Source organism: Enhydra lutris, unplaced genomic scaffold, assembly GCF_002288905.1.
Source record: "Enhydra lutris kenyoni isolate GAN:26980312 unplaced genomic scaffold, ASM228890v2 scaffoldscaffold34, whole genome shotgun sequence".
NCBI classification, from domain to species: Eukaryota; Metazoa; Chordata; class Mammalia; order Carnivora; family Mustelidae; genus Enhydra; species Enhydra lutris.
The window spans coordinates 24,490,497-24,503,634 of NW_019154118.1; the positions used below are offsets into that span (position 1 = coordinate 24,490,497).

The following is a 13,138-nucleotide window of genomic DNA, read 5'->3' on the forward strand; positions in this document are numbered from 1 at the left end:
TGTTTCACCACCACTCATTTCTCTGCCTTTTGAATTTGTTAGTGGCCAGTGGCCAAATCTGGGCTGTCTGGGACCTCTGGAGCCAGGCATTCCTGCACCCCTGTGCTCCCACGACGACACTTTCTAAAAAGTATATACATAAGAAGAATACATTCAGAAACTTCCATCCTGAAGTTGAGAGGCAACGTGGGGGGTTTGAGGGGTAGGAAAGGAATAAATGAAACAAGATGGGATGGGGAAGGAGACAAATCATGAGACTCTTAATCTCACAAAACAAACAGGGTTGCGGGGTGGGGGGGCACGGGAGGGGGGCTAGGGAGAGGGTTATGGACATTGGGGAAGTTATGTGCTATGGTGAGTGCTGTGAAGTGTGTAAACCTGGAGAATCACAGATCTGTACCCCTGGGGCTAATAATACATTATATGTTAATAAAAAAATAAAAAATTATTTTTTAAAATGGAGATAAAAAAAAAGAAACTTCCATCCTATCTCTGAAAAATACTTTCTAGGAAAGCTATTTCTGTGGTTTCAAAGGATTACATTTTCTTTAGTCAGAGGATTAGGTGTTTGAAAGTGGCACTTGAGTGACATTTCTGAAATTATTAAGAAGATTATCAAATCTTAGAGAAAACTATAAACAGGTGATTTTCATCATCCCTTGCCGCGGGGCTGTCTTCTAAGATACCATTAACCATCTTGTGGTTTTTAAAAGTTTTGGTTTTCTTTTGTTTCGTTTCGTTTTGTTTCCCCCTCCTAAAGCTCGATAATGACTTCTGCAGGAGGATGAGTTGGGGATGTCTGCGGGATGGGAGGCTTGGCGAAGAACTCATTTCCAGGGATGCACTCGATTTAGCCCCTGTTCCTGGTTCAGATCTGTCTCCTCTCCATATGGTTCAGCCCTTCTGGGTCTTTCAAACGGGACTTTTGTACCAGATCTGAAGGTCCCACTCCAACTCTCCTTCCCTGAGCTCTTTACTGAAAAGGAGGATTAGCTGTGGATCTCATTCCTTCTCACTCCTTCTGCTAGTCCAGCTGGAGTTCTGAGAGCAAACACCAACGGCCAAAGCAAACACTACTTTGGCGCCAACCCTTAAGCTCGGGCCTCTTTTCCGTGCCCAAAGAGGCAGGATTGTTACTTTAACAAGTGTGGTAGGCGGTGGAGGGACAGGGGGAGGAGAGCCGCCCAAGGGCCCTCCCTTTGGAATGGGATTGGTTCCCTCTGCCGGCGCCGGCGATCGCTCTGCGTCTCGGTTGGAGAGGCTGACACAACCCTGTCATTAAGGTGTTGTCGAAATGGGCCCCGTAGGTGTGGGCCGTTCCGGAAGTTTGTGGTTGTAGATTTTCAAAGGGGCGGACTTTTTACTGGCTCCGGGACCAAGTTCCTGAAACTGGTCTTCTCCGCCTTGAAAAATGTCTTGGTAACAGGCGAGGCGCCAAGGAGCTTCTTTTACACGCAGTAGAGAACATGACGGAAGCTCCTCAGGGGTTTGATTTCAGTTTCTTAAATGACGAGGAGGCCAGGAAGATCCTCCAGGTGCTGGAAAGAAATGAGGAGCTCCAGAGGGCAGAGAAGGACAGGATCAGGTAGAGAACGAGTTCCTTTGTCTTCTGCAGGGGCCCGGCGCGCGCGGGGACCCCCTACCCGAACCCCCGGGGCGCGCGCGGGCCCCCCCACACCCGACCCCCTGGAGCGCGCGGGGCTCCCCTACTGGACCTCGTGGCGCGCGCGGAGCCCTCGCGGCGCACCTGTCGCGGCCCCGGTACGCGCAGCATCCGCGGGGGAAAGCTGCGCTCGGCGGCTCTCTGACGGGCGGTGGGGAGCCCGGCTGTGCTCTGCCCACGCGCGGCATCCCCGACCCGCCAGCCTGCCGGGCGCTGCGGAGCGACCCTGCCCTCGCCGTGCTGGCAGGTTTTCCGGAGCGTTTCTCCCGGAATGGGTCCCCCGAAGCTGAGGCGCCCCGGGCGGGACACGCACGTGGGCTGCGGTCGGCCGCTGGGTCCCGACTGTCCGGGCAGCCGACGACGCAGTGCCGCGCGCTCAGGTGCCCCCGGGCGGGCGCGGAGGCCGGGTGGGCGGGTGAAATGGGGCGGAATCCCGGCCCGAGCGCACCCACGTGCTTCTTTGCCCAGGTCCTCCCCGCAGTCCGCCCTCGCCCCGACACTCGTCCGCGACCCCAGAGCCGCCTGTCTCCACCCCGCGCCCACCGTCCGCGGCGCCCGGGTGAGGCGGCATCTCCCTGGCGGCGAAGGGCTCCCACCCTGAAGGCCCCGTTCCAGGAACTGGCCGTGCTGCGGGGCGAGCCGGCCTCGCACTGGGGCGCGCGGAGCGGCTGGAATGGGCGGGTCTCCTTGCGCGTGGCGCTCCGGGGGAGAAGTTGCTGCGAAATTTCACCCTTGATCTTGCCATACAGTGTTACGGGTGGGGGTTAGATACCTGAGAACGATATCGACCGGTAATTGCCTGGGATGTAAATTAACCAGTTTTTCTGGTGGGAAAGTGTGGTCCTGGAGTGAATAGAACGACTTGCTCACCAATTCTAGAACAGACCTCCTCAAGGCTTTCTCCAGGTGCCTGTGGAAGGTGTTTCTGGGCATCACTCTCAGACCAAAAATACATCCTTGACTCGAATTTAGAAAGCCATTTTGTTTGCGAGCAGCTTCTTGGTGATGTCGCTTCTAGGTTTCCACCTCTTTCCAAAGATTGCACTGGCCAACCCCTCTCGCCCCCCCCCCAAAAAAAAAAACACCCTCCAAAGATACTCTTCACATAGGAAAACCCTCGTTGGTCTTTGTAGAAGCCGTTAGAATTCACTGGGCTCAAAGCCTGGTCTTCACTCCTCTCAGCAGTTACAGCTCCTGTGGGGAGTAACGAGTATTGGAAGGGTGAGGATGTGTATTTCATGCCATCATACTCTGCTTTTAGAAAAATAGGCTCCACCATTTCCTCACTGTGTGGGCACATTGTGTTCACACCCACATGCATCCACATGTGTGGACCCACACATATGCACGTGTCCTACACACAGGCACACCCAGCCTCAGGAAGGAGAACTTTAGAATTGTATGCAGTTTGTTTTCAACACATTTCCCAAAAGGACTAAGGAACTGGTGACTCTCGGTGTGTGTGTCCTTGGAGGCTTCATACGTGATCCAGTATGTATTCTTGGGGAAATTGATGGGAGAATTAGGAAATGACAGGGGGAAGCTTCCACTTAGGATGTTACTATCAACGTGCTTTTCATGAACTATGGTCTTAGAAATAGTGAGATTATTTGGTTTAATTTTCACTCAAGGGAATTTTGATTTTTTGTATCTGGACTGCTGCTTGCTCTGTTGTGTTTCCCCAATAGCAGCTCATGGTGCTCAGGACAGCTGCCCTTAGGGGGACCTGGAACTACACACAGGGGGCAAAGCCATTGGGTTGGCCCTCAGGAGGAAGGTTGAAACACCCTTTCTGATAGAGTGGCACTGATATCAGAACTGGGGCATGCACAGAAGAAGGCATAATGCTAAGACAAAATCAATACTGCTAACGATTAAACTGTTACAATAATTACCCCCAATAATTTCAAAAATGTCGCCATTAATATAAAAAAGTAATTGAAGGACAGCAGACACTTGGGCCAAATGCTGAAGACAGTTATTTCTAGTACTTTACTTCCCCCTGGTTAATTCCCGAATCCCACAGTCAGACACCCATCACTGGATAGCCCTCTCCTGGGCGTTGTTCTGCTTAAGTACCAGCTCACGTGCATGGGTTTCAGTAGCAGATGCGGACATGTGAAAAAGGCCTGAGTTAACATGTCAACTTGGCTGCCTCCGCTCATTTTCTTGATATGTATGATCATATTTTCCAAATAAAAAGTCAGAACACGTGACTTCTCATACAAGAGTATTACTTAGGACACTGTACCACAGACCCATGTGAGAGACTGGGAGGGCTTTGTGCTCTGCAGATTTTCCCCGTTATCCAAAAATAAAGCATTTCCTAAGAAAGCTTCACAAGCCCACACAGCATAAAGGAAAGAAGCAATTACCAAGAGTTCATATGGAAAATTTTTTGAGCATTCCCAGACACCAAAAATAACGTCTTTTAGGCTTTTCTGAAACCGTAGGATGCATCTTTGTTAAAGGATGCACGAAATAAGGAGGTAAAGCACAGATGTTCGTTCACACAATTCAGAACTGTGGCAGCTTGGGGGCGCCTGAGCCGTTCAGTGGCTGGAGCCTCTGACTCCGGATTGATTTCAGCTCTGGTCCTGATCTCAGGTGGTCAAATCGAGCCCCTTGTAGGGCTCCACGCTCAGCATGGAGTCTGGTTGAGATTTTCTCTCTCCCTCTGCCCCTTCCCACTCTTGATAAATAAAATCTCTTTAAAAAGTTAAAAAAAAAAAAAACCACTTTAAAAAAAAAAAAGGCATTGCAGCTTTGGTGCTGAGATGCTGAGTGTGGCTCCTTCGAGAAGGAGCTGGGCAGTATGCCATTCTGGCTGCTTGGGCTGTGGGCTGCCTCCCTCACAAATGTAGGCTAGACTTTAGGTTGGCTTTTTAACTTTTTCCATAAAAGTAAAAATGCTCTTTGGATTCCATTTGGCCAAAACAGGAACTAGTGTAGGTCTTTCTTAAAGTAAAGTGGTCTAACGCAAACTTTGGAAAATGGGGTGGGCAGAGAGGGTACTTGCAATGAGAAACAATAGCCAGATAACTTGGCTAGGACATTAAGGGACCAAATGGAGAAGTTTGGAAAGTTTGCTAGTTGGGGGACGACTGAGGAGTTTAATTATGTCTATGATAGGCTTGAAATGTCTACAAGACAACTAAGAACGATCCTTTAGTTAGAAACCTTGAACTACAGTGTCATGCGGGACTGGAGATGCCTAGAGATTGATGTGGGAGTAGTTGAGTTCCCCACACAAGACCTAACAGCCCCACCCGTAGAAATGCTCATCAACGCACAGATCTAGCCCTGGTCTTCCCGCATCAGTACCAGCCCTCTCTGGAAAGTATTTGCATTAAATATTATGTTCCTGATACACAAAGAATTTATTCAAATATTGAAGAAAAACACCAAGATTCAAACTGATAAACAGGCACAAAGTAGAAATAAGGTGTTCATGTTAGAAGATATCCCAACAGGAAACAAAATGTTATGAGAAAATGTTCACCTTTGCAGTAATGAAGAAGTGAAAATTGAAGTATTTAAAAATAACAGAATAAAAACTGCTGGTGAGGATGGCCGTGAAGTGGATAGATTCATCATGCTGTTAGTGGTGTGTGGTTCTTTTGGTGAACAATATGGCGCTGCTTATGAACATATGCCTTACCCTTGACCCAGTCTCCGATTCTTGGATATTTCTCGTTAGTAGGAGTCTGAGGTACCAGCATTTATTAAGTGCTGCCTTCTTATGTAATAATAGTAATTACTGTGATAATGACTGCTAACTTTTATTGATCCCCTACTGTGTACTCGGCATTGTACTAAACATGTCATATGTATTTAATTAATTGTCCCAAGAACCTCATTACATACATATTTGAATTTCCATTTCACAGAGAGGGAAACAGCTTAACAGAAGTTGAGTATCTTGTCCCAGTTAAGCAGGAGAGCCAGAATTTAAATCCCCATCTATCTCAAAATGATTTTACCCATTAGCATTAGGTAATCCTCACCACTGTCACTTGGGATAAGTAGCACTGATGGCTTTGTATGGAAGGGAAACCCAAGTGTCTTGAGGTGAAGGAACTTGCCCAAGGTCATATAGATCCTAACCGACAGAGCTAGAATTTGAACCCAAATCTATCTGGCTCTAAAATATATATTCTTTCCGCTATACTGTATACAGTATATTTTTTTCCCTGTGGAAAAAAAAGAACATATACCCACAGATATTCATTGCAGTATTACAAAATAGCAAAATAGTGGGAAAATAATAGCAAAATAGTGCCAAGTTTCAAATCTAAATATCCGATTAAAGCACAGCCATTTATAATGGACAGTTATGGAGATAATTGTATCTTACCCAGATAAAATTTAAATTTTAACATTTTCTGGCTACCTTGTTGTCAAGGCTGTATAGACACCTCAAGCTTATCACAAATACAACTGTGGGAAAATGATGCATGGGAGGCATTGTTCTGGGAAAAAGCCGAACACAAAATACCACATGTGTGTTACTGCTGTGTCTTGAAAATAGGCAAAATAGGCAACAACAACAAAAAAAGGGCAAAAATCTATGATGCTTCTTTTGGTGAATCTCTAGGACCCGGCACAGCTCCTGGCGCATGGCGAACAGGCCGTGGAGGTTTGCTGCTTGTCTTCCCGGGAGCCTAACACTGCCAGGACGGGGAAGGGACCCGTGGTCGGCTGGGCAGGAATGCTGGGCACCTCCCAAGCTCCCAAGGTTCTAGGAAGGCAGATGAGGGCAAGGGTAGTGGATTTCCTGGCTTAGCGACAGAGACACCATGGACAGGCAAGGTTCCTGCCTGTAATTGGCCTCTGGAGAAAACCCGATGGGGGGTTTCATGACCTGCACAGGCCAGACTCAGAGGCTTTTGCAGTCCTAGCTTCTCTCCTCACTTCTCACTCTCAGTGTGCTTCCCCCCGCCCCCCCGACCCTCTGCCCAGCCTGATGGGATTCCTCCCTCCCCTGGACCCTGTTAAGACCCGACAGTCTCTGTTACATTGATCCGGTTCTGTCCTGTGAGTCTGGAATCTGTCCTACAGAAATACTTTGAAAGCCAGTTCAAGAGGGTGAAATTAACCGCTGAAATTCCCATCTGACAGTTCCTCTTCTAGTAGAAAGGGTTTTTCCTGGGGCTGTTGACTTGGGAATGACTTCTCAGACCTGGCACAGGCTGTGGTTCTAGCCTCAGTGAGAAAAGAATGGCTGAAAGTTTGAATCACAGTTTCGTGGCAGGTGGAAATTTTCCCCATACTTCTCTCACACCTTGTAGAAAATTGTGTGTGTGTGTGTGTACATGTATATACACAAATACACATAGTATAATGCATAGCTATACATGTTTATATATATACATACATGTTTAATATATAAAATCTGAGAAGCATCTTACTTTGTCACAAATCTTTGAAAAACACAACTCCCTACTTGTCACCCCCATAGCATCCCCCAAGCCCACCCACTCTGGTCTCCTAAACGTAACTGAAATAGAAAGTACCAAGGATTATATCAAGCACTCAGCTAACAGAAAAAATACCAATAAATCAAAAATAGTTATTTTTCCTGTTGCAGAAAACTTACAAAGTATAAGGCATCACAGCTCCTGATGTCATCAAGCTGTGAAATGGCATATATAAGTTTAGACTGAGTCCAGTGGCAAGGCTGCAGCCCAGGAAGATTTTCCAGAACTTAGTAGCTGTGGCTTATCCCGGGGGGAATGTGTATTTCCAAATGGCGGTGTGCTGGCAGCCATGGACGCTGAACAACCGGAGAGGTTAAAAGCCAGATACACACTCTCCTGCCCTAGGCTTTCTGCTTGTCCTCTACTCGACCAGTCCGTAACGCCTGCCTCCGGCTCACAGAGAGACTTTCAGGAAACATCAGGCTCCTAGTTATGGGATATCTACCATGGGCCAGACCCTGGGTTGCCTCGGTAGAAAATAAAACCCAGACTCTGCTCCCGATGGCGTGGGTCTATGAACGTTCTTGGTTGATGGTAAGAGGAAGTGTTCGTGTAACTGTAGCTTGCCCTCCAGCAGCCCCCGTGTGGCCTCAGGAAAGGGACCACGAGAACCATCCAGAATTTACAGGACTGCCGTGTAGGCTTGTGTGTTCACTTAACGTGGTGTGGGATTCTCATGGATCTCTCATGTCTGCAGCTTCCAGGAACAGCCAGTTTAGTTCATTCCTTTAATCCTCGGGGAGATCTTTCTCTCACACGTCCACTCCTGTCTAGTGATGGCCGTGGATTGGTCTCCCACGGCAGTACTTGTGGAACTACCGTCATATTATAGTGTCATACCCCAAGGTTTGGGGGGCAGTGTCCTTTTGAGGCTGTGTGACATCAGAAGTCCTGTAGCTTTCCAAGTGTTTCCTATCTGTGTGTTTTTAGTCTCATAATCGATAGAACAGGCACTTCTGTCTTTTTAAAAGCAAATGGTAACCACAGTAGTGATAGCTAGTGCTTGCTTAGCCCTCGCTCTGTGCCAAACTCTACCAGTGCGTTTGCTCATTTAATTCCCACAACAGCCTGAGGGAAGAGAGATTTTTTATCTCCTTTCTGCTGAGGGAACTCAGGGAGGAGAAGGAACCTGATGGAGATACTACTGCAGGAAGTGTTGGATTTGTGAACTCCATCTGCATTAATTACTACGCAACCCTGCCTCCAACCACAGAGCCCGAAGAGGGTGACGTGATTAGCCACACACTGCCCACCTAGCCCGTAATGGCACTGAGATGTTTCCACGTTAAAACTCTTTTTTCCACTGAGCATGACATGAGAGCACATATAATGCTAGGTTGCCCTGTATCTGACCAAAAGTTATTATCAAGGAAAAGGGCATAAGGGATGCTAGGGTATCACTAGTGGGGTCGGCCGTATATAGGAAACATCACAGGCAATCAGTTATGTTTTAGGAAGCTTGTGTGCGTTCTGTGAGGATGCGCTCCAAACTGTTAATGGCGGCTATCTCTTGGGCATGATATTTAAAGGGACTAACCCTTTTACGATTATTTTATTTCTTACAATTATCATAGGTTAACTAAAAAATGGTGGCTGTTTCTTTGGATAATAAGGAAATACAAAATGTTTGGCTATGTTTTTTAACTTCGTAAGTATATCTTTTGAAACGATTTGTTTAAAAAAAAAATACCTGGATGTTTTTCCACCCTTTTCTTTCTAAAGTTTCATACATATTGTAATGTTAATGTATTCTTGGTAAGTTGCCTTCTGTAGATCAGTCTTGAGTTCCATGTGGCTGAAGATTGTCTTAGGGATGCAGAGCCTTACACACCTAGTAGATGCTCAATTTCTAATGAAATGGACCTTAACTTACGTCCATGAAGGAATACAAAGGAAAGGAAGGAAAGACTTGGGGAAACCAAAGACAAAGAAGGTCGTGTTAGAAAACATGTTTCTCTCTGTTAGCATACTTGAGTCTTAGAACAGAATCAGCTGGCCAAGACTCTCACTGAATCAATTCAGGTCTATTCTCCTGCAGTTAGTTCTGCATGGGCCGCGATATTCGAGAGCTGTAGGCTCACCCCACTCTCCTTCCCAGGGATATTTCCTTGTTGGCATTGCCAATGGCTCTATTTAAAGGTCGTACTTAAAATATCAGCTTGGCCTACCAGAGGAGCCAGCTTCCTCGTTGCACTGTGTGTCAGACTTTCTAATGATGAAAGAAGGGATTGGGGCCAGTAGTGACCAAACTCCCCATTTCCCAAAGAAAGGTTCTGGTGTTATTTTTTGTGACTATTCTACTGCATATATTTTAGAATTTAATATTTTAAAATTTAATTATTAATTAAATTAATTAATCACTTTGATTTTTTCTTACTTTTTAAAATTTCTTATTGCTTTATTAAATAATACTGTGACAAACCTTCATGATTACATCCTTAATTCGATTTAAATTGTCTCCCTAGGGGGCGCCTGGGTGGCTCAGGTTAAGCGGCTGCCTTAGGCTCTGGTCATGATCCTAGGGTCCTGGGATCAAGCCCTGCATCAGGCTCTTTGCTCAGTGAAGAGTCTGTTTCTCTCTCTCCCTCTGCAGACTTACTTATGCTCTCTCTATCTCTCTGTAAAATAAATAAGTAAAAAAAAAAAAAATCTTAAAAAAAAATTGTCTCCCTAGGGTAAATTACACAAAGTAGAATCCTTAGTTTATAATATATTTTCTAAATTCTTATTACATGTTACCAGATTACTTCCCCCCAAAAATGTTCCACCATATTTCACCTTGACTGGCGGTGTGAGAAGCCTCTTATTTTACCATACCCACCTCAGCACTGGATGATATTATTGGGTTTTTTTTAATCTTTGTTAATTTTGTAGTCAAAAAACCATTTTTAAACTTGATTTCATGTCTAGCTCTGGTTATAATGAATTTCAACTTTTTTCATATGTTTACGACTCATTTACATTTCATGATTTATGAATTGTCTATTCATATTTTTGCCCATTTTTATTTTAGGATTTATATTCAGAATGCTTCTTGTCATATATAACAGATCTTACCATGGCTTTAACAAATTGGAAATACACTTTTCTGATGTTAAAAGGTCTCTGGAAGTAGACAAGCAGCAGCTGGTTTAGTGGCTTAGGCTGTCAGGATGGTGTCTTACAGCACAAAATGGCTGCAACTACTCTGAACATCGCTTTCCTGTTCCAGACAGGAAGAAAGGGCTGTGATGGAGCCTATTATGCTTGTGCTTTACGATGAGAGTAAAAGCTTTTCCAGAGGCCCTCCCACCCGATTCCTCATGTCTCATTGACCAAGACCAGGTCATAAAGCCACCCTCACTGCAAGGGAATTGGGAAATCAAGAAATGGGATTCAGATGTTAGGCTTGGGCCAATTGTGATCCCCTCCTCTGAAACTGAACACTTTGCTGTGCATGGCAAAACCAGAGAGGAGGAGGGAATAGATTCTAGAAGGCAATCAGCACTGTCTGACATAGAATCTCAGTGTGTTTTTTTCTTTCCGATTTATATGTTTCTCTCTTAAGGAAATTGACTTTTGTCCTATTTATTACAACATGTTTCCCAGTTTTCAGTTTGCACTTCTATTTCGCTGAAAGCAGCAGGAATTTTTTTCCATTAAAAATATCTTGTCTTAAGATTTATTTATGTGTTTGAAAAGGAGAGAGCACAAGAGGGAGGGAGCGAGAATCTCAAGCAGACTCTTTGCTGAGCACAGAGTCCGATGCAGGGCTCGATCTCACAGCCGTGAGACTGTGACCTGAGGTGAAACCAAGAGTCCGATGCTCAACCAACTGTGCCACCCAGGTGCCCCTCCATTTTTATATAACAAAATGTACCAAGTTTAAAAAATTTTTCTTTTTGAGATTAGAAATTTCTCCCATCTAGATTAGGTCAATATTTACTGCTACTTTTTAAAATCTTTTTTTTAAAATGAACTTTTTAATGATCTAATATATATTTTATTTTTAAAGTAGGATAATTATATGAATTGATTCCCCCCCCCATGGCTTGCAGATTGTCCTGGTACCATTTATTTCCATCTGCTTCCAAGACCCTATGATTATTCCTTTAAGCAAAAGAACCGGGGAGCAAACAAACAAACAATAACAACCACAGAGTGTTGGTGAGGCAAGTGCTACAGCACCCACTGTCATGGAACTAAGAAGGAACTTGGAGGGAAAAGGCTTTTGTGCAGAGAAGTGTGATTTTGCACACTATTAGTACGCATAGATAATGAGTCACGTTTCACTTCCTTCGTCTTCCCATTTCCTGTGTCAGGTGGCACACCCAAGCCAGGCCAGACCATTCATCCTGAGATCTATATCACGTGGCCTGGTTGTCTTTTTTTTTTTTTTTTTTTTTAAGATTTTCTATATTTATTTGACAGAGAGAGAGAGAGAAGAGAGTGCATGAGCAGGGGGAAAGGCAGAGGGAGAAGCAGGCTTCCCGGGAGCTTGACGCGGGACTCGATCCCAGGAGCCTGGGATCATGACCTGAGCCAAAGGCAGATGCTTATCCCACTGAGCCCCCCAGGCATTCCCTGGTTGTCTCTTACATCTGGTTCTTTTGCTAGTCAAACCAATGCCCCGCTAGGGTGACATAAATTTTTAATTTATCACAAAATTAATTTGCTTTAAGGATTAGTCACAAGGATAAGTGATTAATGGGATTAGTGGACAAACGAGCAAACAAAATTAAAACCTCCCATGTTGTGAATTGAATGTTTACCACTCCCAGGGAAACTGGTTAAGCTCTGTAGGAGATCACTGTCTGCACATCAATCAGGGGCCCACCAGGAAAACAGAAACTACTCCTTATTTAAAATAGAATGTTGTGCAGTGAATTGGTTCCATGGTGATGGAAAGAGGCAGAAAAACCCATCAGGAACAGTGAGGCAGCCCAGGACCGACCCCAGCAGGAAGCCTGGAGGCAGTGTTGTGCTGGTAACTGGCTCCCCTGGAGAAAAAGCCTTGATTTGTAGCATTAGCCAATTTCAAGCTAGCAATAGTTTAACAACCAGCTTGCAAAATTCCTGAGTATTTGACCATCTGCCCTTTTGAGCCATACAAGCCAGCTTTGGCACACCGTACACTCCCGCTTTGGCTGGAGAGGAAAAGGGAGCCAGTGGTGTTATCCAAGCCTGGACTAGGATCCCTCAAGAGAAACTGTAAGGGAGCATGTTAGGCCTGTCTGGGGGATTTGGAGACTGGCGGAGGAGGCATTCACTGCCAGAAGTTCTGCTTGAGGCAGAGGGAGGACGAGAATACCCCGCCTTCTTCTGTCTTCTTGCCCTCCAGTCTCCTGCGGTTGAAGCCAGCTGGAAGCAGCTGACGCATAGTTAGAGCCTGGAGAGGAAACTTGCAGAGGTCATCCCCCAGCAGCATGGATCCTTGTTCTTTTCTCTCCCATTCCTGCTGTCTTCTTCTGTCAATCCCAGAGCACCTGCATTTTCTCACTGCCCAGGCTCACACTGCTAAAGCTTTGCTTCCTGCCAGATGATTCTTACGCATTTTCCTTCCTGTTATCCTGGACTACTGTCCATGCCCGTTCTGTATTCTTTTACAGTTTCTCTGGCTTCTGCACCTTTGGGGAGTTGCCCTGCTCTGCTCTTGCTTCTCCATGCTGCTGCTTCTCTCTACCCTCCTGGGTGGTCGTGCACCTGTGACTCGGGGTCTTTATGTAGAAAAGAAGAGTGTCACTCAGGGCATCTAAGGTACAGTGGGCTTTGCAGAAAGGTTATGCATGGACTGAAACTGAAATTTGAAGGACTTGGGGAGCCAGGGCAGCTCCAGGGACCGGCGACATGCTCTGCTCGCGTATCATAGCCCACGCTTCTTCCTCCCAGCGCGCCCTTGATTCTTGGACAGACTGCTGCTTTTTGCGTTCTCTGTTCCAGAGCCTCGTGCTGGGTCACAGGACACATCTCTGGCCAGCCTGTAGATGGACTGCCCTGGGGTCAGGCATCCAATCAG

General features: G+C 45.9%; 1 protein-coding gene across 1 annotated transcript in view; it reads left to right on the forward strand.

Annotated features, from left to right (window-relative positions):
- Positions 1-1,466: 1,466 nt before the first annotated feature.
- The window catches only part of LOC111154026 (exophilin 5), a 65,570-nt gene continuing 53,898 nt past the window's right edge, over positions 1,467-13,138 (forward strand). Inside the window, exon 1 of the mRNA XM_022513376.1 lies at positions 1,467-1,585. Coding sequence (XP_022369084.1) covers positions 1,467-1,585 — 119 coding nt within the window. The remainder of the gene's footprint in view (positions 1,586-13,138) is intronic.